At 42.4% G+C, this 24126-nt stretch overlaps 3 protein-coding genes across 5 annotated transcripts; all 3 read left to right on the top strand.

Annotated features, from left to right (window-relative positions):
• The first annotated feature begins 348 nt into the window (after nt 1–348).
• LOC6573665 (neurofibromin) lies at nt 349–13141 on the top strand. 3 transcript variants are annotated; one of them, XM_032729737.2, is made up of 18 exons: nt 349–586; nt 952–1095; nt 1155–1539; nt 1594–1735; nt 1792–2379; nt 2442–2763; nt 2829–3381; nt 3444–3975; nt 4036–5627; nt 5686–6292; nt 6360–8715; nt 8770–9027; nt 9110–9205; nt 9810–9899; nt 10248–10450; nt 10509–10695; nt 10759–10924; nt 12478–13141. In XM_032729737.2, exons 1-18 carry the CDS (start codon nt 527–529, stop codon nt 12483–12485), a joined length of 8289 nt encoding a protein of 2762 aa, XP_032585628.1. In that variant the 5' UTR covers nt 349–526; the 3' UTR covers nt 12486–13141. The 3 variants fall into 3 exon arrangements, with proteins under 3 accessions (XP_032585628.1, XP_001999731.1, XP_015022550.1); XM_001999695.4 differs by having other exon boundaries at nt 11103–13141; XM_015167064.3 differs by lacking the exon at nt 9810–9899 and having other exon boundaries at nt 11103–13141.
• A 3020-nt stretch (nt 13142–16161) lies between these two features.
• LOC6573666 (enhancer of split mdelta protein) lies at nt 16162–17120 on the top strand. The gene has a single exon (XM_001999696.3). It carries the CDS (start codon nt 16332–16334, stop codon nt 16887–16889), a length of 558 nt encoding a protein of 185 aa, XP_001999732.1. The 5' UTR covers nt 16162–16331; the 3' UTR covers nt 16890–17120.
• A 2462-nt stretch (nt 17121–19582) lies between these two features.
• On the top strand, nt 19583–20441 carry LOC6573667 (enhancer of split mgamma protein). The gene has a single exon (XM_001999697.3). It carries the CDS (start codon nt 19674–19676, stop codon nt 20325–20327), a length of 654 nt encoding a protein of 217 aa, XP_001999733.1. The 5' UTR covers nt 19583–19673; the 3' UTR covers nt 20328–20441.
• Nucleotides 20442–24126: the final 3685 nt, after the last annotated feature.

Below are 24126 nucleotides of genomic sequence, written 5' to 3'. Positions count from 1 at the left end.
GACAAAATAGAGTCTTATATATAAATATTTCTGGAATGTCTTCGCGCTAATATTAAATTTGAATTAAGTGCGCGCAAATCCCAATGCGAGAGCAAAAGTATCGATACAGCAAATCGTCAACCAGAAGCATGTTTATTACTGCGTAGGTCGAATTTTTTGCACATAAACATGGGAAATGTGACGTCACATAAGAAGAGTTTCTCTTACATTGCCAATTTAAAAATACATTTATCAATTTTGCTTTATTTAAATAGTAGCAAAACTTATGAAATTGATATGTTTTTTCTTTTAGCCAGCATTCATACTGATTTACTTCAATTGACGCTTGGTGAAGCAGACGTCGAGAGAGTAACCGGACCCTCGTTGCAATGTAACCTCTCTCTAGCATTCGCTCCCACACACATTCAGCTCTCTCAATGCAACCTCGACCATCGTTTTACACATCTATACAGAGCAGAATTTCGTCGTATTTAAATTAAATAAAATGCAGTGAAAAAAGGAGTACAATTTGTAAAATTAACGCGAAATGGCTACCCAAAAGCCTGGCGAGTGGGCGACTGGTCTGCTGACTCGATTCGAAGATCAGGTAAAGGTTTTACAGCGTTTTCAATATGTTGCGTCGCGCTGCCTTCGAGCAAAGTGAAAAAATGTACCTGCTGCTGGTGTTGTTTTGGTGTGGGTGTCGGTGTTAAGGAGGTGGGGCTTGGGCGCTAGTGGGGCCGGCGAGGCTTCATTCATGAAATGCCGAGCTCTGATTTGTTGAATGAAGTGCCGAGACGCGCATACCCTTAATGGGATGTTTTGCGATTCACTAATAAAGTTGCGAATTCAAATTCGCGATTTTAATTGATAATGTATTATAAGTAAACAAACGCTTTAAGATAAATACGTACATCAAAAGCTGTTAGATTGTCTTTTTATAATGTTAATTAATAAAACTTTCATTTGCAGCTGCCATACAAAATCGGAGCATATGGCACTCAGGCTCGTATGAGCCAGGATCAGTTGGTGACATGCCTCATACACATCTCTCGATACCGCTTCTCTCTGGTCATCTCCGGTCTGACAAAAATGCTGCAGCGCGTCAACGAGGCTGTAAGTATTTCACAGTCCTTAAAATACTAAAGGAAAATGCTAATTATAAATAATTACAGGCGCGACAACCGCGTCATGAGCCTGAACGCTGCTACTTTGAATCTCTGGTCATCATATTGACTACGCTGGAGCGCTGCCTAACGAATCAAACGAAAGATACCGCACGCTTTGAGGAGGCCATGAATGTAAAGCTCCTGTTACGCGAAATTTCCCAATTCGTAGACGTGCAGAGCGATAACAATCCCAATGCGGCTCAACTAAAGGCTCTCGCCTCCAAGGTGCTCTTTGCACTGTCCCAGAATCACTTCTCGGCTGTCTTCAACCGCATATCAGCGCGCATTCAGGAGCTGACATCGTGCTCCGAAGAAAATCCCGACTACAACGATATTGAATTGATACAACACATTGATATGGATATGATTAAGCTGACCAAGCTGTTGCAAGGTATAACAGCATATCATTACTTTCGGATTTGTATTAATTATTTATCCCTTGCAGAAACAATTACCAAATTTCGCTCAAAGCGCGCACCGCCTCTCATTTTGCTGTACTCCTTAGAGAAAGCCATTTGGAATTGGATCGAATATCATCCACAGGAATTTCAGGACTTGCAACGCGGCACTAATCGCGATATATCAACGTTAGCTAGCTTATATCTAGTTATGGAATTCTACTAATATAAAATTTGCATTTTAGCTGCTGGGAGCCCCTGCTGGACTTTGTTGAGTACTTTAAAACCGAGAATAAAAAGAGCAAAACTTTAGTTTGGCCCCTGCAAATGCTGTTGCTCATTCTAAATCCCTCCAGTCTGGAGGCCACTGTCAACGAGCTGCAACAGTCGGAGAAGGAAAAGGAAAAGGAGAAGATGCCCTCGAAGTCGACACAATCCACGTCACGCGACAAAGACTTCTCGGCCAGGCAATTCATTGAGAGCATCAAACGTGGTCTGGGTCCACATTCGCCATCCAAGCAGGTGACGGAATCCTCGGCCATAGCTTGCGTCAAACTCTGCAAGGCGTCCACGTACATCAATATCAATGACTCCAACAATGTGGTCTTCAAGTTGGTGCAATATTTCATTAACGACCTTAAGGCGCTGCTCTTTAATCCCGTGAAGCCGTTTTCCCGCGGCCAGGGCTACAATTATGCAGATATTGAACTAATGATTGACTGCTGGGTCTCGTGCTTCCGTATCAGTCCACACAACATAGAGGCTCTGAAAGTGTGCTTGAATCTCTCTTCGCCGCAGGCCTATCACTTCGTTATCGTGTGCTCCTTGTTGCGGTGAGTGAAATGTGAAGTTAAATGTAAATTCAAATATTTATATGCATTGTACAAATTTACAGCCTAGCGCACATTTATGTGGATTTTCGACTGCAAAATAAGAATCCCTTTCGCATTGTCAACCAGCCGCGTCTTCCCTGGTGGCCGCAGACCGACGTCGTGCATTATCGTTCCGCTGAGCTACGCGCTCTCTTTACGGATACTCTGAATAAAGCTACGCAGGGCTATATAGCCCACACACCACTGCGCTACATAACTTCGTTAACGCTCAAGTCCAAGGACACGCAAAAGGGTCTGACTCGTTCAGAGGAGGGACCAGCCCATAAGATGCTATTGCTGCTATTAGTGCGTCTCATACATGCAGATCCTACGCTTCTCTTAAATGTAATCACAATCATACATTCCTATTCTAAAAAATTTAAACTAATTTACATTTCCCTCATTTCCAGACGCAAGGCAAAGTGGCGCATGAAGTGCAAAGCTCAACTCTGGAGCTTATTAATGGCCTGGTAAGCCTGGTGCATCAAACGACCTTGCCAGATGTGGCACAAGAGGCCATGGAAGCCCTACTCGCCCTGCATGCACCCGAAAAGATCGAAGTCTGGAATCCAGAAGCACCCATTAACACATTCTGGGATGTCAGCTCGCAGGTCCTCTTCTCCATCTCTCAGAAGCTTATTCAGCATCAGATAGCCAACTACACTGATGTACTTAAATGGCTCCGTGAAATACTGATCTGCCGGAACACATTTCTTCAGCGGCACAAAGACTATGCCCATGTGGGTAGCCAGATTGCCATATGCAAGCAGGCGCACATTAAAATGGAAGTGGTCTTCTTTATGTATTTGTGGAGCGTGGATTTGGATGCGGTCCTGACTTCGCTTTCCTGTTTTGGCCTGCTCTGCGAGGAAGCGGAGATCTGCTGCAGCTCCGATGAGTTAACAGTGGGCTTCATCATGCCCAACTACCACATTTACCAGGAGCTAGCCCAACTCTCTTCATGTGAGTTAAATGCGATTTCTAAGCATATGGTTATTATTTGTAACACCATCCATACATTTCAGCCGCCACGGATACACGTATTTGTTTCTTTGAGAACAGTCATGGCAACGTGAGCCGTGGGAAGCTCCAAAAGCGTATTATGCCACTGCTGCGAAAGATCGAGCACTGTGTGCATGGTGTCCAGCCCGCCTGGGAGGAAACCTTTCGAAATTGGGAGGTGCTCAGTAAGGTGCTCCAGACTCACCCCAAGGTTAAGACCGAGGATGCGCAAGCAGAAGTGTTCCATCGTGGCTTGGGCAAACGTCGTGCCAGCCACCAAAGCTCCGAGCATGATCTAGAAGAACAAATCACCGAATGGGCCAATATGACCTGGTTCCTGCTGACCTTGGGTGGCGTTTGCCTCCAGAAACGCAGCAACAGCCGCCAGCTCTTGTTGCAACAGTCGCAGAACAACTCGGTAGCATCACTGGCACAGGCGTCTGTCTACTCGAGCTCGACTAGCTCAGGACATGGATCACTGCATCCCAGCACGGTCTCCTTGTCCACCATACCACCAGCGCCGCCCCAGGATGTCAGCTACTGCGCAGTCACACAGTGCGTATAAAATTAAATAATAATTATAGAGATATAATAATGATAATTATTCTACTTTAGATTCATTGGGCAACTGCTGCGCTTGTTGGTCTGCAGCAATGAAAAAACGGGCCTACATATACAGAAACATGTGAAGGAACTTGTGGGCGAGGAAATGTCCAATCAACTGTATCCCATACTCTTCGATCAAATCAGAGCCATAGTGGAAAAGTTCTTCGATCAGCAGGGCCAGGTTAATGTGAATGTTACGGACATAAACACTCAGTTCATTGAGCACACAATTTTCATAATGAAATCCATACTGGATCCCAAAGCCAGCAAGGATCCCAACAATGACCAGCCATCGCCATCAGAGCATTTGGGAGTCACAAGCATTGAAGGCATGATGCTGGGCATTGTCCGCTATGTGCGACATCTGGATATGAATGTCTATGCTATACGCATAAAAACAAAGCTGTGTCAACTAGTCGAAGTCATGATGAAGCGACGCGATGATTTGGCCTTTCGGCAAGAGATGAAATTCCGGAATAAGCTCGTTGAATACCTAACGGATTGGGTAATGGGAACCTCGCATCAAATTGCTCCACCTAGCTCTGCAGATGCTTCGCTACTCACCAGCACTTCGCTTATCTTTCGGGATCTCGACCAGGCGTGCATGGAGGCAGTGGCAGCTCTTCTGCGTGGTCTGCCGCTCCAACCTGAGGAGTCAGATCGTGGCGATCTTATGGACGCAAAGAGCGCATTGTTCTTAAAATACTTTACACTCTTCATGAACCTGCTGAACGATTGTATCGACAGCTCAGAGGCCGAAAAGGAACTCAACAACACACCTCTTCTACCGCCACGTCCACGCATGGCAGCTGGAAAATTAACTGCTCTTAGAAACGCCACCATACAAGCCATGTCCAATCTGCTGGGCGCCAACATCGACTCTGGCCTGATGCACTCCATCGACTTGGGCTACAATCCCGATTTGCAAACTCGCGCTGCTTTCATGGAAGTGCTCACCCAGATCTTGCAGCAAGGCACAGAGTTTGACACTCTGGCCGAGACGGTGTTGGCCGATCGGTTCGAGCAACTTGTCCAGCTGGTGACCATGATTAGTGATAAGGGAGAGTTGCCCATTGCCATGGCGCTAGCCAATGTAGTGACTACAGCTCAAATGGATGAGCTTGCTCGAGTTCTAGTCACCTTGTTCGATGCAAAGCATTTGCTCTCTCCGTTGCTGTGGAATATGTTTTATCGCGAGGTCGAAGTCTCTGACTGCATGCAGACGCTTTTCCGTGGAAATTCGTTGGGCAGCAAGATTATGGCGTTCTGCTTTAAGATTTACGGAGCCAGCTATTTGCAAATGCTACTGGAGCCACTTATACGACCGCTACTAGATGACCAGGAGGAGATATGCTTTGAGGTGGATCCAGCGCGACTGGATCCAAGTGAAGATATCGAAGAGCATCGCAACAATTTGATTGCTCTGACCCAGAAAGTATTCGATGCCATTATCAACTCTTCGGACCGATTCCCGCCGCAGCTGCGCTCCATGTGCCACTGCTTGTATCAAGTGCTAAGCAAGCGATTCCCAAATCTGTTGCAGAACAACATTGGCGCCGTTGGCACGGTCATCTTTCTGCGCTTTATTAATCCAGCCATAGGTGAGTTGCAACTCTTGATTTTACATTGGCTCAGCAACTAACGATTTCTTTATTGCAGTCTCTCCGCAGGAGCTAGGAATTGTGGGCAAGCAGGTGCCCAGTTCGGCCAAACGTGGGCTTATGCTCATGTCCAAAATACTGCAGAACATTGCCAACCATGTGGAGTTCTCCAAGGAGCAGCATATGCTGTGCTTCAACGATTTTCTGCGTGATCACTTCGAGGCCGGCAGACGCTTCTTTATACAAATTGCCTCCGATTGCGAGACCGTGGACCAAACGTCGCACAGCATGAGTTTTATTTCCGATGCCAATGTGCTGGCTCTGCATCGTTTATTGTGGACGCACCAGGAGAAGATTGGCGACTATTTGTCCAGCAGTCGCGATCACAAGGCCGTTGGCCGGCGACCCTTTGACAAGATGGCCACGCTTTTGGCTTACTTAGGTCCGCCGGAACACAAACCCGTTGACTCTCACATGATGTTCAGCTCGTATGCACGCTGGAGCTCTATTGACATGTCATCAACGAACTTCGAAGAAATTATGGTCAAGCACCAGATGCACGAAAAGGAGGAGTTCAAAACTCTGAAGTCCATGAACATATTCTATCAGGCGGGCACCAGCAAATCGGGCTATCCAGTCTTTTACTACATAGCCAGGCGTTACAAGTGAGTGTGTGTGAGTCAGTGTGATGAGTGCCATATACTCATGTATTTTGTTTTTTTTTTTTTTTAGAATTGGTGAAACCAATGGGGACCTGTTGATCTACCATGTCATACTGACATTGAAGCCCTTCTGTCACTCACCCTTCGAGGTGGTCATTGACTTCACGCACACCTGTTCGGATAACCGTTTCCGCACAGAGTTCTTGCAGAAGTGGTTCTATGTGCTGCCCACTGTGGCCTACGATAATGTCCATGCGGTCTACATTTACAATTGTAATTCGTGGGTGCGCGAGTACACAAAGTTCCACGATCGCATCCTAGCACCGCTGAAGGGCAATCGCAAGCTTATGTTTTTGGAGTCACCCAACAAGCTCATCGATTACATTGACGCTGAGCAGCAGAAGCTGCCTGGAGCCACGCTCTCACTGGACGAGGACTTGAAGGTATTCAGCAATGCACTGAAGCTCAGTCACAAGGACACCAAAGTGGCCATCAAAGTTGGTCCCACGGCGCTGCAGATTACGTCGGCTGAAAAGACCAAAGTTCTGTCGCATTCGGTGCTGCTCAACGATGTTTATTATGCCTCTGAAATTGAGGAAGTGTGTCTGGTGGACGATAACCAGTTCACGCTGTCCATAACTAATGAAAGTGGCCAACTGAGTTTCATTCACAATGATTGCGACAACATTGTCCAGGCTATCATACACATACGGAATCGCTGGGAGCTTAGCCAGCCGGACTCGGTCACAGTGCATCAGAAGATACGACCCAAGGATGTGCCTGGCACTCTACTCAACATGGCGCTGCTAAACCTGGGCTCTTGTGATCCCAATCTCCGCACAGCTGCCTACAATTTGCTGTGTGCGCTGACCGCCACCTTTGACCTGAAGATCGAGGGACAGTTGCTCGAGACGCAGGGACTCTGCATACCTTCCAACAACACCATCTTTATCAAGTCCGTTAGCGAGAAATTGGCCACCAATGAGCCACATCTGACACTCGAGTTTCTTGAGGAGTCGATACAGGGCTTCCAGCGCAGCACCATTGAGCTGAAGCATTTGTGCTTGGAGTACATGACGCCCTGGCTGAAAAATCTAACCAAGTTCTGCAAGTCAAATGACGATGCCAAGAAACTAAAGGTCTCGCAGATTTTGGACAAGCTCATCTGCTTGACTATCGACCAGAAGGAAATGTATCCCTCGGTGCAAGCCAAGATCTGGGGCTCCATTGGCCAAATCCCAGAGCTCATTGACATGGTTTTGGACAACTTTCTGCACAAGTCCATTAGTTTTGGCCTCGGCTCACCGCAAGTGGAGATAATGGCCGACACAGCTGTGGCACTGGCCTCAGCCAATGTCCAATTGGTGTCCAAGAAGGTCATCACACGCATGTGCCGCGTCATGGACAAATCCTGCACGAATCCCACTCAATATCTGGAGCAGCACATGATGTGGGATGACATTGCCATATTGGGGCGATATCTACTTATGTTGTCCTTCAATAATTGCCTGGATGTAGCCACCTCGGTGCCCTACCTCTTCCACACCATCACCTTCCTGGTCTGCTCTGGCTCGCTGTCCATGCGCGCCTCGACCCATGGGCTGGTCATAAATATTATACACTCACTGTGTACCTGCACAAATCCCTCGTTCGGAGAGGAAGCCCAGCGCGTGCTCCGCCTGTCACTCGACGAATTCTCGCTGCCAAAGTTCTATCTGCTCTTCGGCATTAGCAAGGTCAAGTCGGCTGCTGTCACAGCCTTCCGCTCCAGCTGTCGCCACCCGAATGACAAGTGGTTGGGCAACGAACGCGTCACCCAGCCGCTGCCTGCGGATCGTGAGCGGCTGTCGCTGCCATCGCTGGAGGTCATCACGGATGCTCTTCTGGAAATCATGGAGGCTTGTATGCGCGACGTGCCCGACAGCGTGTGGCTGCACACCTGGACATCTTTGGCGCGCAGTTTCGCATTCTGCTACAATCCAGCTCTGCAGCCGCGCGCTCTGATTGTCTACGGCTGCATTAGCAAGAGCGTAACGGACCATGAAGTAAAGCAACTGCTGCGCATTCTAGTCAAGGCGCTGGAGTCCTTCAACGACCTAATACTGATTGAGGCTTTGGTTATGTGTCTCACGCGCATCCAACCGCTGCTGCGCCCCGAATCGCCCATACATCGTGCACTCTTCTGGGTGGCTATCTCAGTGCTGCAGCTGGACGAGGTTACGCTCTACGGCGCTGGTCTGGCGCTGCTCGAACAGAACTTGCATACGCTCAAGTCCCAGGGCTGCTTCGACAAGACGGAGACCATAGCTGAGGTCATGATGAAGACGCGCGAGAAGCTCGAGTGGCACTTCAAGCAGCTGGATCACGCCGTGGGCTTGTCTTTTCGCAGCAACTTTCATTTTGCTCTGGTCGGACATCTCATTAAGGTGAGTTGTAAATGATAAATGATAGGATTAAATTAATATTCGCATTCCCTTTAGGGCTTTCGCCATCCAACACCCACCACAGTCTCGCGCACATCCCGTGTGCTGACTATGCTTCTGGGAATTATAGCTAAGCCGCTGCACCGCGACAAGTTCGAGGTGACGCCGGATAGCGTAGCCTATCTGACAGCACTTGTTGCTGTCTCCGAGGAGGTGCGCTCGCGCTGCCACGTGAAGCACGCACTGCCACGCTGGCCCGCCGATGTGTGTGGCAGCAATGAAAACGGTGAACCCCTAACCAATGGCGTGCAGACTGTAAGTGACTAGGCATTCATAAATATAATAATTACCTATATTAAGTTACATTTTAAATGTTTTAATACTGTTCACCTTCTAGATTGGCCAGCCATTGTCGCGGCGTCAGAAAAGCTGGGATATACTTGACCAGTCGGCTCTGCAGTTTGCGCGACATCACAAAGTACCAACACTACAGGTAAGCTAATCAAGTCCAGCATATTGTATTATCGTGTGTATACTATATATTTGAATCAAACTGTTGTACAAAAGTTGTTATAACCATTTGCTATAGTAACTTTTGGCTATCCACTTGTTATATTGAGATTACTATTATGTATACATCCCTGTTATCGAGCCTATTATCAACTCTATATCTCGAATATCTCGCCTTTGCATAACAAATTTATTAATCGTTCAATGACATTTCTTTCTTATCTCTTTTTTTGTTGTTTTCGAAAAAAAAAACAAATAATTAATTAAATAAAAAATTAACCGTAACATACATTTATCACAAACGCAACTCGTATATACTGTAACTATACCACTATATATGCCTGCTGACTACTATTCCATCTAATTGGTGCTTGTAACTCTCATCCATATTCTCTTATTTAAACCTACACATGCCTACAACTACGCATGAACTTGACTTTTGATTTACGTTTGATTTGGTTAACGACATCAACAATAAACAATTAAACATCAACCACATCGATACCATTAACAACTATACAACAAACACATCGAAAACATTAACAATTAATCAACAACATCAACAATACTGTGCAACCCAATCGTAGAATGCGCGAGTTTTATTCAAAACTCAACGCTCATTTTCGGTGCCAACCACCAAGGAGCCGAATAATGCGAGCGGCATCGAAGAACGACAGGTATTGCTCAACCAAACTCTCTCTCTCTCTCTGTCTTCTCTCTCTATCTCTCTCTAGACCTTTAGAACATCCACTAATACCTAAACGTATGCGCCCACAAACCCCACCAAGAAATATTTACTCAAATACTAATACTAGACGTTCTTATATTGTAATTATCTATCATTTTCCTGCATGGAATTGCCTGTTCGCCTACAGCCTTATCGATTTCATTAGAAACTTTTCAAATTATAAGTACATCTTAATAAAATTCCTTTCGTTTGACTAGTTTAACATCCATGTCCCTTATTAGCTCATTAGTTGTTAAGTCTTAACAGGTATCTAACAACTGTTTGTGCTAACCAACAGGAACGCGGCTCACGCTCTTCCGTCTCCAATGAATCAAATGTCTTGCTCGATCCGGAAGTGCTTCCTGATCTGTCCATACAAGCGTTAGTCTTAACTGTCTTGGCTACGCTCGTCAAATACTCCTCGGATGAGAATGAAACCCGTGTGCTATATCAGTATTTGGCTGAAGGCTCCGTTGTCTTCCCCAAAGTATTTCCTGTGATGTGAGTTGCTAATGGATTCCCTAGTGAATATCTTAATCTCATACATTCTCATTTGTAGACACTCTTTGCTGGATCAGAAAATAAATAATATACTTTCCGTATCGCACGATCAAGTCGTGCTGAACTCTGTGCAGAGCATTATACAGAACATGTTGGCCAGCGAGGATCCTTCACAGCAGCAACTCCATTTCCTGCAGAGCTGCGGATTCGGAGGACTTTGGCGTTTTGCTGGACCCTTCACAAAGGTTTGCGGCTTGAACTTCATGAATCTGATCAATTGTATTAATTGTTCTTATTTACACTTGCAGTATAACATGATGGGCGAATCTTCAGAGCTCTTTGTCAACTGCTTAGAGGCCATGGTGGAGACTTGTTTGCCTGGGGATGAATCCGCGCCTGTTCCACCGTCACCGCGTCCCTACAACCTCAGCTCCAGCTTGAGCAGCCTAACCCTAGGCTCGCCCACTGATAAAGGTAAGTAATTTGCCAATGTAAATATAATAGAACATTAGCTGCATAAATTGTTAAACTTGCTTTTAGTCTAGCGTATTAATCTAGCCACATACATATATGGTATACCTAAACTATGACAAACCGTTATATATTCTCTATTTACTCTTTCTTTATGCAAACACAACATTACGTTATATAGCATTCTCATCGGAATCATTAGACTTTTACGATAACTGCTCGGGCAGCGTCACCTCGCTGCGACGCGCCTCACACAGCAAATCACGCGCCAAACATCGATTGAACGAAAGTCCATCACATTAAACAGCAACTAATTTGAAAAAAAAAAAAAAAAACAAATTGACAACAAAATACTCAAACAAAAAAATCAACAAGCTTAGTAAATTATAAAATTATACACTCACACACACTTAAACAAACTCATAATTGTTGAAAGCACGTTAATACTATATAAACATGGTGTTCTATAGAACCTACTATTGTACAAGTACCAAAGCGAAACCAAATTGATTCCTCACAAACAATTGAGAAAGTCCAAAATAATTGTTTTAACAGACGAAAAAATATTTATAAATCAGTATGCGATTTGTTATCAATCCAGTCCATCGAAAAACAAAACAAAAAAAAAAAATATTGAAAAAAAAAAAAAAAAAAAACTACAAAAAGATATTATAAAACACACAAATGCACTTTAATGTATTAGCAAATTTTTATTTGGAATAATTGAGAATTGTATTTACGATATTCATCAGTACCTTGAAGCATTTAAAGAACGTTTTTCGATTACATACATATGTGACTCCAGATTGTCTAGCGTAGTGTAGTTGTCGTAAACGCTTGTTACATTCATTCATATATTATATAAATATATAAAATATATACAGATATATATTTGATAAACTGAAATCGGCCCTTGTTACTAACAACTATTTGATTTACTCAGTCAATCGACGGGGCTACCAAAATCGCCAGCTTAGTAACCTGGGCCTATATTTTATTATTCAATTTAGCTAAAGGAATTACGAATCATAAATATATAAATGAATAATATACCAAATATTCAATGTACCTAACGCTTACGCCATTATAATATAACCGCATGTGACTTGCAAATATGTTGCACAACCACAGTTAAGAACCTGCTTATTCATTTGCACAACTACCTAAAAAATGAAGTAAAATTTAACAGGCATATATGTATACGTACAATATTTCAGTTGAAAAGAGAGATTTGAGTTTTTACAATAGCTTTAATCTAGACTAAAATGAAACCGAACAACAGCGATATTTTATACATATTTTATACATTTGCATAGCATACTTTTGATTAGTTTAACAAAATACAAAGCTAAGTAACTAGATAATAGACATTTTTATAAACGATATTTTGTACTAATTTGTTGCGTGGGAATTGTATTCCCAGCATCGATTTGATGATGGGAATTTTATTTTCAAACTGAAATACTCCTCCTGAATACTCACTTGACTCTTATTTGTTTTCTTGTTTTTTACTTAATTTATGTATATGTTTTATGCCTCTTCTATCTTATTTTCAGCTGCATGAATAACAACAACAAACCCACGCACTAGACGTACCACACTAATCGCAAAGGTTATGCGTTTTCTGAATATATTTAAAAAATGTTTCTGAACCAAACAACAAACGAAACAAAAGAAAACAAACGATAAAATGTACAAACGCGTTTAAAGCGAATATTCATTGGTGAATATTATGTATGTGTATGAGAAATATTGAATAGCCGAAAACGATATATGTACGAAAACCTACTGTATATGTATGTATATAAGAAGAAGAAGATAGAACCGCTGACAGAAACACAAGAAACCCCACGAATTAGTAATCCAGTTAGCGATAATTCATATAGTAATAGAGATAAAGATCTATTTTGTCACAGATAAACAAACAAACTCGAAAGATCAACAAATTTTTAAATATTATCAAATCAATGTAGTTTTTTAACATATTTATGTATGTAGTTGATAAATAAGCACGTACTTTACCTACTCACCAGTTCCTGAGAAGACCATGGCCACGGCGTTACGGCACCATTGTAACAGAGTTCATCAATCAAGAGGATAACTGCAACAACAAGAAGCTTTAATATATTGGCAAGCGAGATTTAGCTGCCCTTTTTATTCTTTTGTATTACATTTGAATCTCCCGCTGCGAACAAAATCAAATTTGTAATTTATGGCATTTATTTATGTCTGTTTCGTTTTGTTTAACTTAAGCTCATATTCATTTCAATTTTTACTTAATTTATTTCACAAAACATAACAAACTATTTTTTTTTTTTTTATATATAAAAACTGCAAAACACCAAAAATTGTAAAACACACTATAAGAAATAAGTCCAAAAAAAAAAAAAACTCCCAGTGCGTTTTTAATGCAAATTAAGTTTAAGCAAAATAGAAATGTTTTAAAGATCGTAAATCGAAATGGTTATACGCGAATATATACATATGTACCTCTTCATTCAAGAATTTAGTCCTGTTTCTTCCTTTTCTTATAAGGCAAACTAGCACAAAAACATTTTTTTTCTTATTAAAAACAACTGCAGCTAATTCACTTTTAATCAAACGTAACTTGAACGGAAAATATGTATAACAACTCCAACTAATGTTACTTTCTCATATAAGTATTTGTGCTATATAAATATATATGTATGTATGTGTTGCTATATGTGTATGTATTTGAGATCTTAATCTTATGTATTGAAATTTATGAAACTATTGAACGAACGAAGGAATTCGCGTATCTATGCATCTAATTAAATAAATATTTCTTAAATGTTCATGTTTCAAGTCTAAATATATATTGAACAAATTAATTTACTCTCAATAAAATGTTAAAAAAAAAAAAAAATAAATAAAAATAAACAATTGTTTAACTAATGGTTGTCATATTTCAAGGAAAAAGCTTTTCTATATTCAAAATAAGTAATTCCTTCTCTTTCAATCTAGAATTGCAAACAATCCTGCCTTGATTTTTGTCGTTCTAGCAACTCCAGCCATTACTAAGTAAATCCCTTTTAATCTACTCTGACATCTCAATAGCTGCATTCGCGATCCCTTTGCTTTGATATGCAAATACTTAGTCTCTTCTTGAAATTCCATCTGATCAACCCCAAGTAAATACCATATGCACTTGCCTCGCAGCCCGGGCAAGACCAAAAACCTCCCCCACGACGCAATCGGAATCAGTGCCTCATCGTGAAATGCCGTTGCTGTTGCTGCTGTGTTTGTTAACTTCTCGATTTCATGCATGCGATTACACGACCCTCTGAGGAGGAGGCCAACACACATACAAGCGTGCATACAGATTACCCTACACACTCACCCTCGGCTCGAAGGCCGAGCAGGTGGATTTTGTCAATGGGCCAATCGCAGTTGCAAACGCGCCAAAAACGGAGCAAGTGCCACAGCTGACCGGGCCAAATCTGGCATATACCATATCCCAATACTTGTGGGAATGCTTGAAGTAAACTTTCTCACGATGCGACGCCAACGGCACACCGGCTGGCAAGTGGCTAGTGGCTGGCAGTGGTACGGGTGGCAGTCGCTGCGGTGGTTGCTCGAGCAAGCGAGCGCGACCCGTCCCCGTCCGTCAGTGTAACGCAATGTCGCGCCAAAGAGGAAATGAGGTCTGGGTCTCGATCTGCTGCCTGCGACAGCGCGCCAAAGGGAAGAGCACAAAAACGCACAGAGAAAAACCAACAAAGCCGCCATCGTTGAGATTGCCCAAGTGTGAGGGTAGCAAAAGGGAACGGGCATGGCACGCATGGGGCACGGCTGCCAGAGAGTGTGCGAGGCACAGACACAGCTACAGCCGAGGTCATGTCGCAGTCGCAGTCGTTCTTGAGTTAAACATTGCACGCAGCCAGCTCGTGTGTGCGTGTGGTGCGATTTGCTGCTGCTGCTGCTGCTGCTGCTGCTGCTGCTGCTGCTGCTGCTGCTGCTGATGGTTGCTTGGTGGTTGTTGCTCTGGTTCGGCCTTTGTCTCTGGCTCATGCTCATGCTCATGCTCTGTTCCTGTTGCGCAGGCGCACGGCAATGGCACGAGAGACACAGAGAGCGCTCTGGCTCTGGCAAGGCTCTGCGCTTGCGTTGTTCGCATCAGACAGGAGATTGTGCACTGAGAACAATTTTAGAATAGAACTCGTATTTAATTTATTAAATTTTTGCATATTTAAATATTGTTATTAAATGTAAATATTAGTGTTTCTTTTTCATTTGTTAATATAATAGATATTATTTTATTTATTATTTCTAAAATTTATAAGATAATAATTAATACAAAAAATTTAATATTTTTCACATTTTTATATATTCATGCTTTTAATTTATTTTTTATATATTTAAAAATGTATTATAAAGTGTCTTGGTTATACTTTAACGACATAACCTTACCTAATTTTTTGTCAGTGTCGACAATTGACATCCGCTGGTTAATAATGGTTATACTCTGTAAATAAAAGGGTATACCCAAGGCATGTTTTGAATCATCAAAATACATTTTAACGGCACTAGGTTAATTATAGAATAAATACATATATTAAAATATTGATAATAACAAAATAATATTATATTTTGAAATACAATATTTTAGAATATATACTTTAAAATAATAATAATAATAATAATAATAATAATAATAATAATAATAATAATAATAATAATAATCTATTTATTCTTTTTTGATGTTTTAATATATTAGAATAATAATAATATTAATTAAATACTTTTTTTTCAGAGATTTCATGTTATTCAGATATCAAAATATACAAATATTAATTTATTTTATATAATAATTATCCTTTTATAAATAAAAATTTTCATTCTAAAATTACCAATATAATTTTATGAATTTCTAAACATAAACCTTTTAATTATTTCCTCTTCAAGAGGGAGTTTATGAAATGCACAGGGTATCTCATAGTTGATCAGGGAAAACGGGTTTGGTTTAAATGTTGCACACGTGCAGCGTAGACTGAATGTTGCCACAAGCAGAGAGTCGGTACCACACACAGACGCACGCACAGCGACACGATTGATGCTCGTCTTGGGCCATCATTCCCGATCTCATCCGATGCGCTTCGCTCTGTTCGTTTGTGAGCGTTGCGTGGTAGCAGTTAGGGGAGGATTTTGCAAGTGTACGCACCGCCGACGCCGACGACAACGCCAACGCCGACTCTGCTGCAGCTACAAAAAGGATCAGTTTACCTTGCGGCAAGATCATTTCTCAAGCGACTACCGTGCGGTGAACAGCAGCAAGTGTCCGTTTCGCAGCAGCGTTCAACATTCAACGCTCGCCTGGTCAAATTGAACAAGCCACTTGCCACATTTCAACCAAAACACACACACACACATACCTAATCTAATTTGCACAATGGCCGTGGAGGGTCAGAGATTTATGACCAAGACACAGCACTATCGCAAGGTCACCAAGCCGCTGCTGGAGCGCAAGCGACGTGCCCGCATGAATCTCTACTTGGACGAGCTCAAGGATCTGATTGTGGATACAATGGACGCGCAGGGGGAGCAGGTCAGCAAGCTGGAGAAGGCCGACATACTCGAGCTGACAGTCAACTACCTGAAGACACAACAGCAACGGCGTCTAGCCGCCGGTTCATCTGCACCCACCTCCACGCCCACTTCGCCACCACCATCTCAATTGAACTTTGACAAATTTCGTGCCGGATACACACAGGCCGCGTACGAGGTCTCCCACATATTCTCCACGGTGCCTGGCGTCGATCTCCAGTTCGGCACTCATCTAATGAAGCAGCTGGGCCACCAGCTCAAGGATATGAAGCAACAGCTGAGCAGCCCAGTGCCCAGCGAACAAGCCAGCGAGCCCGTCAACCTGGCCAACGGCAACGAACAGCGCTCAACATCACCTCAGGAGAATCTTGACAAGGGCGAGGATGTCTGGCGACCCTGGTGAAGCATCCGTTGAAGCCCACCCCTAAGCTTTATAATCAACATTTGCACATTGAGAGCTTTATTCATCTGGTTTTAGTTTGTAAGATTTAACCGAGTTCTCCAAGGTATACTGTAAACATTTGCCCAAGCTTAGATACATATGATATGATGTGATGTTCCTGTGATAGTTTTTAAGTGCGTTTATTAGTATTTGATCTCCAGTAGAAAATAATACCAATGCTTGTTAACATAATTTATTTTGATTTCGATTCACACTGAGCTTCCCATATTGAGCTTCCATTTAGATTAATCTTTACATCTACTTATACATATACATGCTTTAAATAAATATACAAACTAAATACAAAACCTCAAACAACTTTGCATATTTTGCTTATAGTTTTGAGACTGTGTGGATAACGAAATAAGCTTTCCAATTATTCTGTGCGCTACTAATCCATACACGATATTATATGTATGTGTATTGACTTACTTTAATTATTAATTTTTGAGTCAGTATATTGTTTTAATTTGTAGACATTAATAATGTACAATTCAATTCTTAAGTTTGGTTTCATTTGGAAATATGAATGTATTCTGATTTTCAATATTCGCTCTATTCTTAATTTTATTAAATATCTTCATATAAAAAAATATATCTTATTGCTTTTAATATTAATCGCAGTTTATAAAGACTCCGATTCAATAATGGTGCAGGATGCAATCTCTTTGTTTTGGATTCGCTGTCAGTCTATTCGCGTAGCTGGAGAGTAAATCTCCAAATGAGTTCTAAGATCCTATGCAGATCCCAATGCAGTACTGAATAGACCAATTACCTTCAGCATATTTGTGTTAGATTTTAATTTATCAAATATAAATTCACGATGTTTAAGTATCTACTTAAGAATAGTTCATAATAACAAACTTGATTTTATGTGAAATAGAAAAACTGTCGAATTATCATAGACGCTCATCATTTTCAATCACTTCGATAAAATTTCTAAAATTTAGTTATCATTTTTGTATAATTAAATCAATATAAACTTTATATTATATATAATATAACTTTATAATAGAATAATAAATAAATAAATACTAATATATAATAATAATGATAAGCTGTGTTTAATTGAAATGGAAATCCAATTAAGATATAATAGCATTTTAAGTATTAATCGCACTCCATGTAGAATAGGTGAAAAGAAACGGAAAAATGAATAATATTGGTAGATAAACTGAGCTTTGAGCAAGGACAAATGCTGCAAAAAAAAAAATAAATAATAAATAAATAAAAAAATATATATAATTTGGACTTTTTAATGAATAAATTGACTTGAATTAATAAATAAATTGATTTGAATTTGGATGTTATATATCTGGATTATTGACCTTGAATATGGTTTAAAATATATTTTTATGAATACAAATAAATACATATATTTTTTTATAAATATGATATTTAAATGTATTTTTGCTTATAAATAAATTATGAAAATAAAATATTAATTCATATGTTTTAAGATTTTATACTAATATGAACTATTCTTTCTTTTTTATTTATTTATAAATATTAGTATTTTGCATTCTCATTATAATATTTTTCTAGCAAACCCAAAGCTAAATATAACTTAATATAAATAATACATAAATATCCTTTAGCCACCCGCGTGAGTTGTCACGAGCACCACCCAGCACCTCAACGCATGCCAGCCCACACTCGCATGTAAATTTCACCCAAAACTCCACAGTCGAATTACAAGGGCCTGGAACGCGCACGACTTACAGTCAAAAGTCGAAAGTGTGTCTACCGTGCGCCACACGCGACTGGCGAGCTGCAGAAGTCGAGCTGCAGCATCGCTTGGCCCCTGCCCGACCTCGACTCTCACTTACACATTGTGTCCATGGGCCAGGCGCTGAGCAGAGCAGAGCAGAGCAGAGACGGAAAAGCAACGGGAACGCACATTAAGCACACTCGTCGCACACGAGCAATGTTCCCACAGGATCATGCAGGCCAACAAGTGTAGGACGAGCAGCCGAAATGGAATACCAATGCACAAACAGGAAGTGCTTCTCTTTGCAGCTCCGCCCGAGAGAAACGCCCCAGCAGCAGAATGCTGCTGCTCCTAGCATTCCCACGGCAACGAGCGTCTGCTGCTGCTGCTGCTGGCACAAATGAGATGGAAGATGAAGCGTGCAGTTCATTATCCTTTCGCTCGCCCATATTCGCTTAGGCAAATCATAACACAAATCTAGAAATGGCAGCTGCGCCACAAACGCTCGCAAACACACAAACTGCAAAAATTCCCATGGCCAGACGGAGCATGGTTCGAGCTGCGCTTCGTTGCCCATTGAGCAGGTGAGCCTGCTCAGAACATTGGTGTGAGAAACCAAGGAGGAAAGTGTTTCCCACGATACTGCAAGCACACACACACACACGCACACAAAGGCAACGATCCTGCAAAGGCAGCGATCCTGCTCCCTGGTGCCCGCTCATGATAAGGGTGCCACAATAAGAATGCGAGCGAACAATAAGAAACAGCGGAAGGGTCGACGACGATGACGACGACGACGACGTCGAGCAACCCTCATGCCAGCACACGCTGCACACGAAATGCCAACACAGCCGAGCCCAAAGCCGAATGGCGATGCCAATGCCGATGGGATCATGGGGGTTGGTTTTGGCCGCACGGCTATAAAAGGCAGCGGCCAGGCGAGACAGCAGCACACAACGTCTTGCACACTCAGAGCAGCAACAGCTCAGCAAAGCAACCAAATACCAAATATCACATATTAAATATCCCACAAAATGTCATCGATGCAAATATCGGAAATGTCCAAGACGTATCAGTACCGCAAGGTGATGAAGCCGCTGCTGGAGCGCAAGCGACGCGCACGCATTAACAAGTGCTTGGACGAGCTGAAGGACTTGATGGTCGCCACGCTGGAGTCGGAGGGCGAGCATGTGACTCGCCTGGAGAAGGCGGACATACTCGAGCTGACCGTCACCCATCTGCAGAAGATGAAGCAACAGCGCCAGCACAAACGCGCCAATGGTGGCGCCGAGACACTTACGCCGGCAGAGGGCTTCCGCTCGGGGTACATACATGCCGTCAACGAGGTGTCCCGATCCCTGTCCCAGCTGCCCGGCATGAACGTTAGCCTGGGCACAGAGCTGATGACACATTTGGGCCAGCGTCTCAATCAACTGCAGCCCGCTGTGAAGGAGGTGCTCCCAGTGACAGCGCCGCTCTCCGTGCACATTGCCAGCCGGGATGCCTACTCGGTGCCCATTTCGCCCATCTCCAGCTATGCCGGCAGCCCCAACTCCAGCGTGGCCAGCGAGCGAACGGGCAGCGCCTCCCTGCTGACCACCTGCTCCAGCAACCTCAGCATCAATGTGACCAAAATGGATGAGGGGCCTGACAGCGAGGATGAGGAGAATGTCTGGCGCCCATGGTAGAGCCACACCGTCAATCAGAAAAGAAAGAGAGAGAGAATGAGAGTTGAGAGTAGCAAAAGTCTTCCAGGTCAATGGGTCAAACAAAACCCATTGACTCCACTTAGTATTAAGTTTTAAAAAAAATTGATAAAAGAAAGCTTTAACCCAGGCGTAGTCCATGTGATAACTAAACTTAATAATAAATTATATAGCTAAAAATTGAAATATGTAAACATGTTTTTATTGACTCATTATTTGCACCCCTGAATTCAATGGGAAGGGCTGATTATCAGCAAACGATGGCCCATCCAATTGGTCAATCGCGATTCCAGGAATGCGCATATAATCATGCATGAGCTCTGCCATGGCATAGTCCATCGAGCGGAAATGGTCTGACCGTAGCCTAAGCTGCTGCTACAGATTCTCGAATCCAACTGCGTCAGTTCGTTGTAATTTTCTCTGTTCTCTGTTTTTTCTTATTGTTACCAACAATCTGACAACAATAGAAAGCGAAAACAATGCCAAGGCCGAGCGAGAAGAGAAATGAAATAGAAATGCTGAAAAGAAAATGGGAGAGAAATAAAATCAATGTCCGTTACGAGGCTACCGACGCGTCCAGCGCTCAGAGACCAGAGCTCAGAGCCCTGGGCACCCTTGAACACGTGTGCAGACAATAAGACCGGGCCACATAAAAAATTAGAGACTTATCTCTCGGCGTGTCTAATCGAGTTACGACAATGTCGCTCAGTCTTAGGCACAGGGCCCGAAATCTTTGTAAAGCAGAGTCGGGGCCGAACAATAGCAGAAAAGGATCGAGTCATCGGCGTACAACCCTCCGGTCCAGCCTCCAGCCTCTAGCCATTGAACATCCTTTTTTTAGCCAGAGCCACTCGGCTAGAAAATCTCGTGCGCACAATGGTCAAGGCAAGACACATAATTGCTCGGGCTGTCTGTCTGACATTCAGGTAAAGGTAAATGATTGCCATTCCCTGGGGCACCGACAGGATATCGCTCTTTGTTGGTGTTGGCCCGCATCATTTGGTTATCTTATGACGCTGTTGCTGCTGCTGCTGCTGCTGCTCCAACAAGACCAGTAGCTCCGACGCCTGAGCTGTTAACAATCAATGAAGTTAAAGACAGCCACATAAAATAGCCCAGACAACATGAAAATTATGAGGGCACCTCTAGGGATGGCCTTGATCAGCATAAACAATCTTAAGATTTAAGATTGCTGTCACTTTGAAGAAGAAGAAATAAATTTAAGTGGAGTTTAAGTGCTGCGGGCGAAGATTAACTCAAGAAAAATAATTGCGCAAATAATCGACCTATAATTTAGTATGCACTTTTTATATAAATATAATTTTTATTTAATAAAAAAAAAATAGTTATATTTATAAATATATTTATAATTATAATTACTGTTTAATATAACATAATTAATAATAGTTAAGGCTAATAAATAAAAGGATTTTTGTGAATACACATTTTTTTTTTAAATAAATAAAAAAAATTTTTGATTTTATTTTTTAATAAAATGTGAAATTTATCCAACTTATCATATCACACTTTCGAATTAATTTGCATTTGTTTTATTTTATAGGTTTTATTTTAACAGAGGTCAAATAAAAAAACAAAATTATTCTGAATAAATTCTACTTTATGTGAAGGCATATTAATTTTAGATATTTTATTATAATTTTAATCCATCCTAATTTTATTATTTATTTCTTATTTAAATCAAAACTGAAGAAAAATTCCTGATTCCCTGATTTTAATGGGTCCAGTGTATAAAAAAATATATTTATTAATTGAGTACTTTTTTGACTGTTAGAGAAGTTGAACTTTAGATATACGTTAATTGTCAAATAACATATTAATATAAGTATGTATTTATTTTAATTGACTATTAAAAGTTTTTTATATTTTATTATTTTAATTCGAGCTGAAATAAAATAATTAAAAATACAAATTATTTAGGTTAAACATTTCACAATATTTATATATAATAAATAATGCATAAATTACGTTCGACAAAATCTAATTCAATGGTCAAACAGAGCACACAAAAAACAGGCACATTAATTCTATTACACAACTCAATTGAATGCTCAGTCAAGTAGCTCATGCGAATTTGCATATGATCAATGCGCAAGGCAATAAGAAATCGCAACTTAGTGCTGATCCTCGCCCATCCCCAGGCAGCATAATTGTGGCGTGGCAACAACAACGAAGACACAAACGACAACGGCAACAACAACAGCAAACAAGATGCATAACCAGAGCCGACACCGACAATGGACAATGAGCAGAGTATGGCATAAGGCAAAGGCAAAGGCGAAGGCGAAAGGAAATGCATGCGTGCTACAAAAGATACTTAATCTTAAAGGTAAACCCGATGAATGATGAACGAATGTGTTGCGACGTAACCGAAACCGAGGCCCATAACTCTGAAGCGCTCAGAGAAGATCTGCAGCGAGCTCGACGGACGACGGACGACGAACGTCGAACGCTCGAACGCAAGCCCAAGTCATTAAAAATCTACAATACACAAACTGCATACGAATCACTTGAAGGGCCCCAGCACACGCACACAACGAAAGACGATAGACGAGGGACAGGGGTGCGGTGGTGCGACGTTGGTAAGGCGCAAGGGACGAGGGCGAGCAGTACAAAAAATATCAGAAGCGAAGATCGTGAGAAAATGGTTTGGAACGTGGTTCTCACACGATCGACACACCTGCCCTTTTTTATATGTATTTGTATATGTGTATGCGTGTTTGTGTGTGTGTGTTTGTCCCTGTTGTACGTATTTTTTGAATTCAAGATACAAGACCACTTACGGGCAAGATCACGACTGAGGAGCGAGGAGAAGAATAACTGCCGCTGCCGCTGCCGCTGCTGCTGCTGCTGTGACTTGAAAGAGAAAAGCAGCGTGCGGTAAGTGTGCGGCAAAGTCGACGTCGTCGCATTGGCCAACATTGTAATGACTGTGGACACACGATCGTTAAGACCACAGCGTAGCCGAATTGAAAAGGGGTAGGGGCATCAGCGCAGGGCAGGGGGCGATGCAACGAGAGGCGGCCTGTGGCGCGGCGCATGCGCGAACGCAGTCGCGCCGCAACGTTTTGTCGAACGAACTCAATTTACTTTGTTTATGGCCAGAGCGAGACGCTGTTAGAGCGTGCGATAGAGACGGCCAGCGAGTGCGGGGCACCAGCCGAGCCACACTTATATGGTGTGCTATTGACTCTGTAATATCTTTAATATGGGATGTTGTTACACTGCATTGGCACACGCGCACGCTGCCACTGGACAAGCGCTGTCCACTGCTCTCTCTCTCTCTCTCTCTCTCGCACTCCCTCTATCTGTGTGTGATGCTGGCACGAGTTGTGGCACGGCAGCCCCACGCCATTTCCCTCCCGCCCTCCTACCAAACTGAGCGCTGTTCATCCCAAACGATGGCTCTGGCCCAGCACCCGCTTGATCGGCTGGGCTGGTCGCCTGGCCGGTTTTTGATTTTTTTTTGTTTTTTGTTTTTTTTTTTTTTTTTTATTAAGTGGGGGTCTTGCGCTTACTTTAATATGGCTGCATTAAGTTTTGCGGCGTGTGTGTATGATGACTGCAGTAGGTGGCACTGCCTGGCCCCGGGGTAGCATCAACAACAGCAGCAGCAGCAGCAGCAGCAGCTTCCACTGCAGTTGCCTGAGTAAATGGGAATGTGAATGGAATGGAATTAGTGTGGGGCCAACACTCAGAGGTCACGTGATGTGCGCGCCGTACTGTACTTCTTTTCGCAAATATAAAATATATGTGTATGTGT

Source organism: Drosophila mojavensis, unplaced genomic scaffold (genome assembly GCF_018153725.1).
Source record: "Drosophila mojavensis isolate 15081-1352.22 unplaced genomic scaffold, ASM1815372v1 contig_16, whole genome shotgun sequence".
NCBI classification, from domain to species: domain Eukaryota; kingdom Metazoa; phylum Arthropoda; class Insecta; order Diptera; family Drosophilidae; genus Drosophila; species Drosophila mojavensis.
Note: the sequence above shows the minus strand (reverse complement) of the source record. Positions and strands in the feature narration are given on the sequence as shown.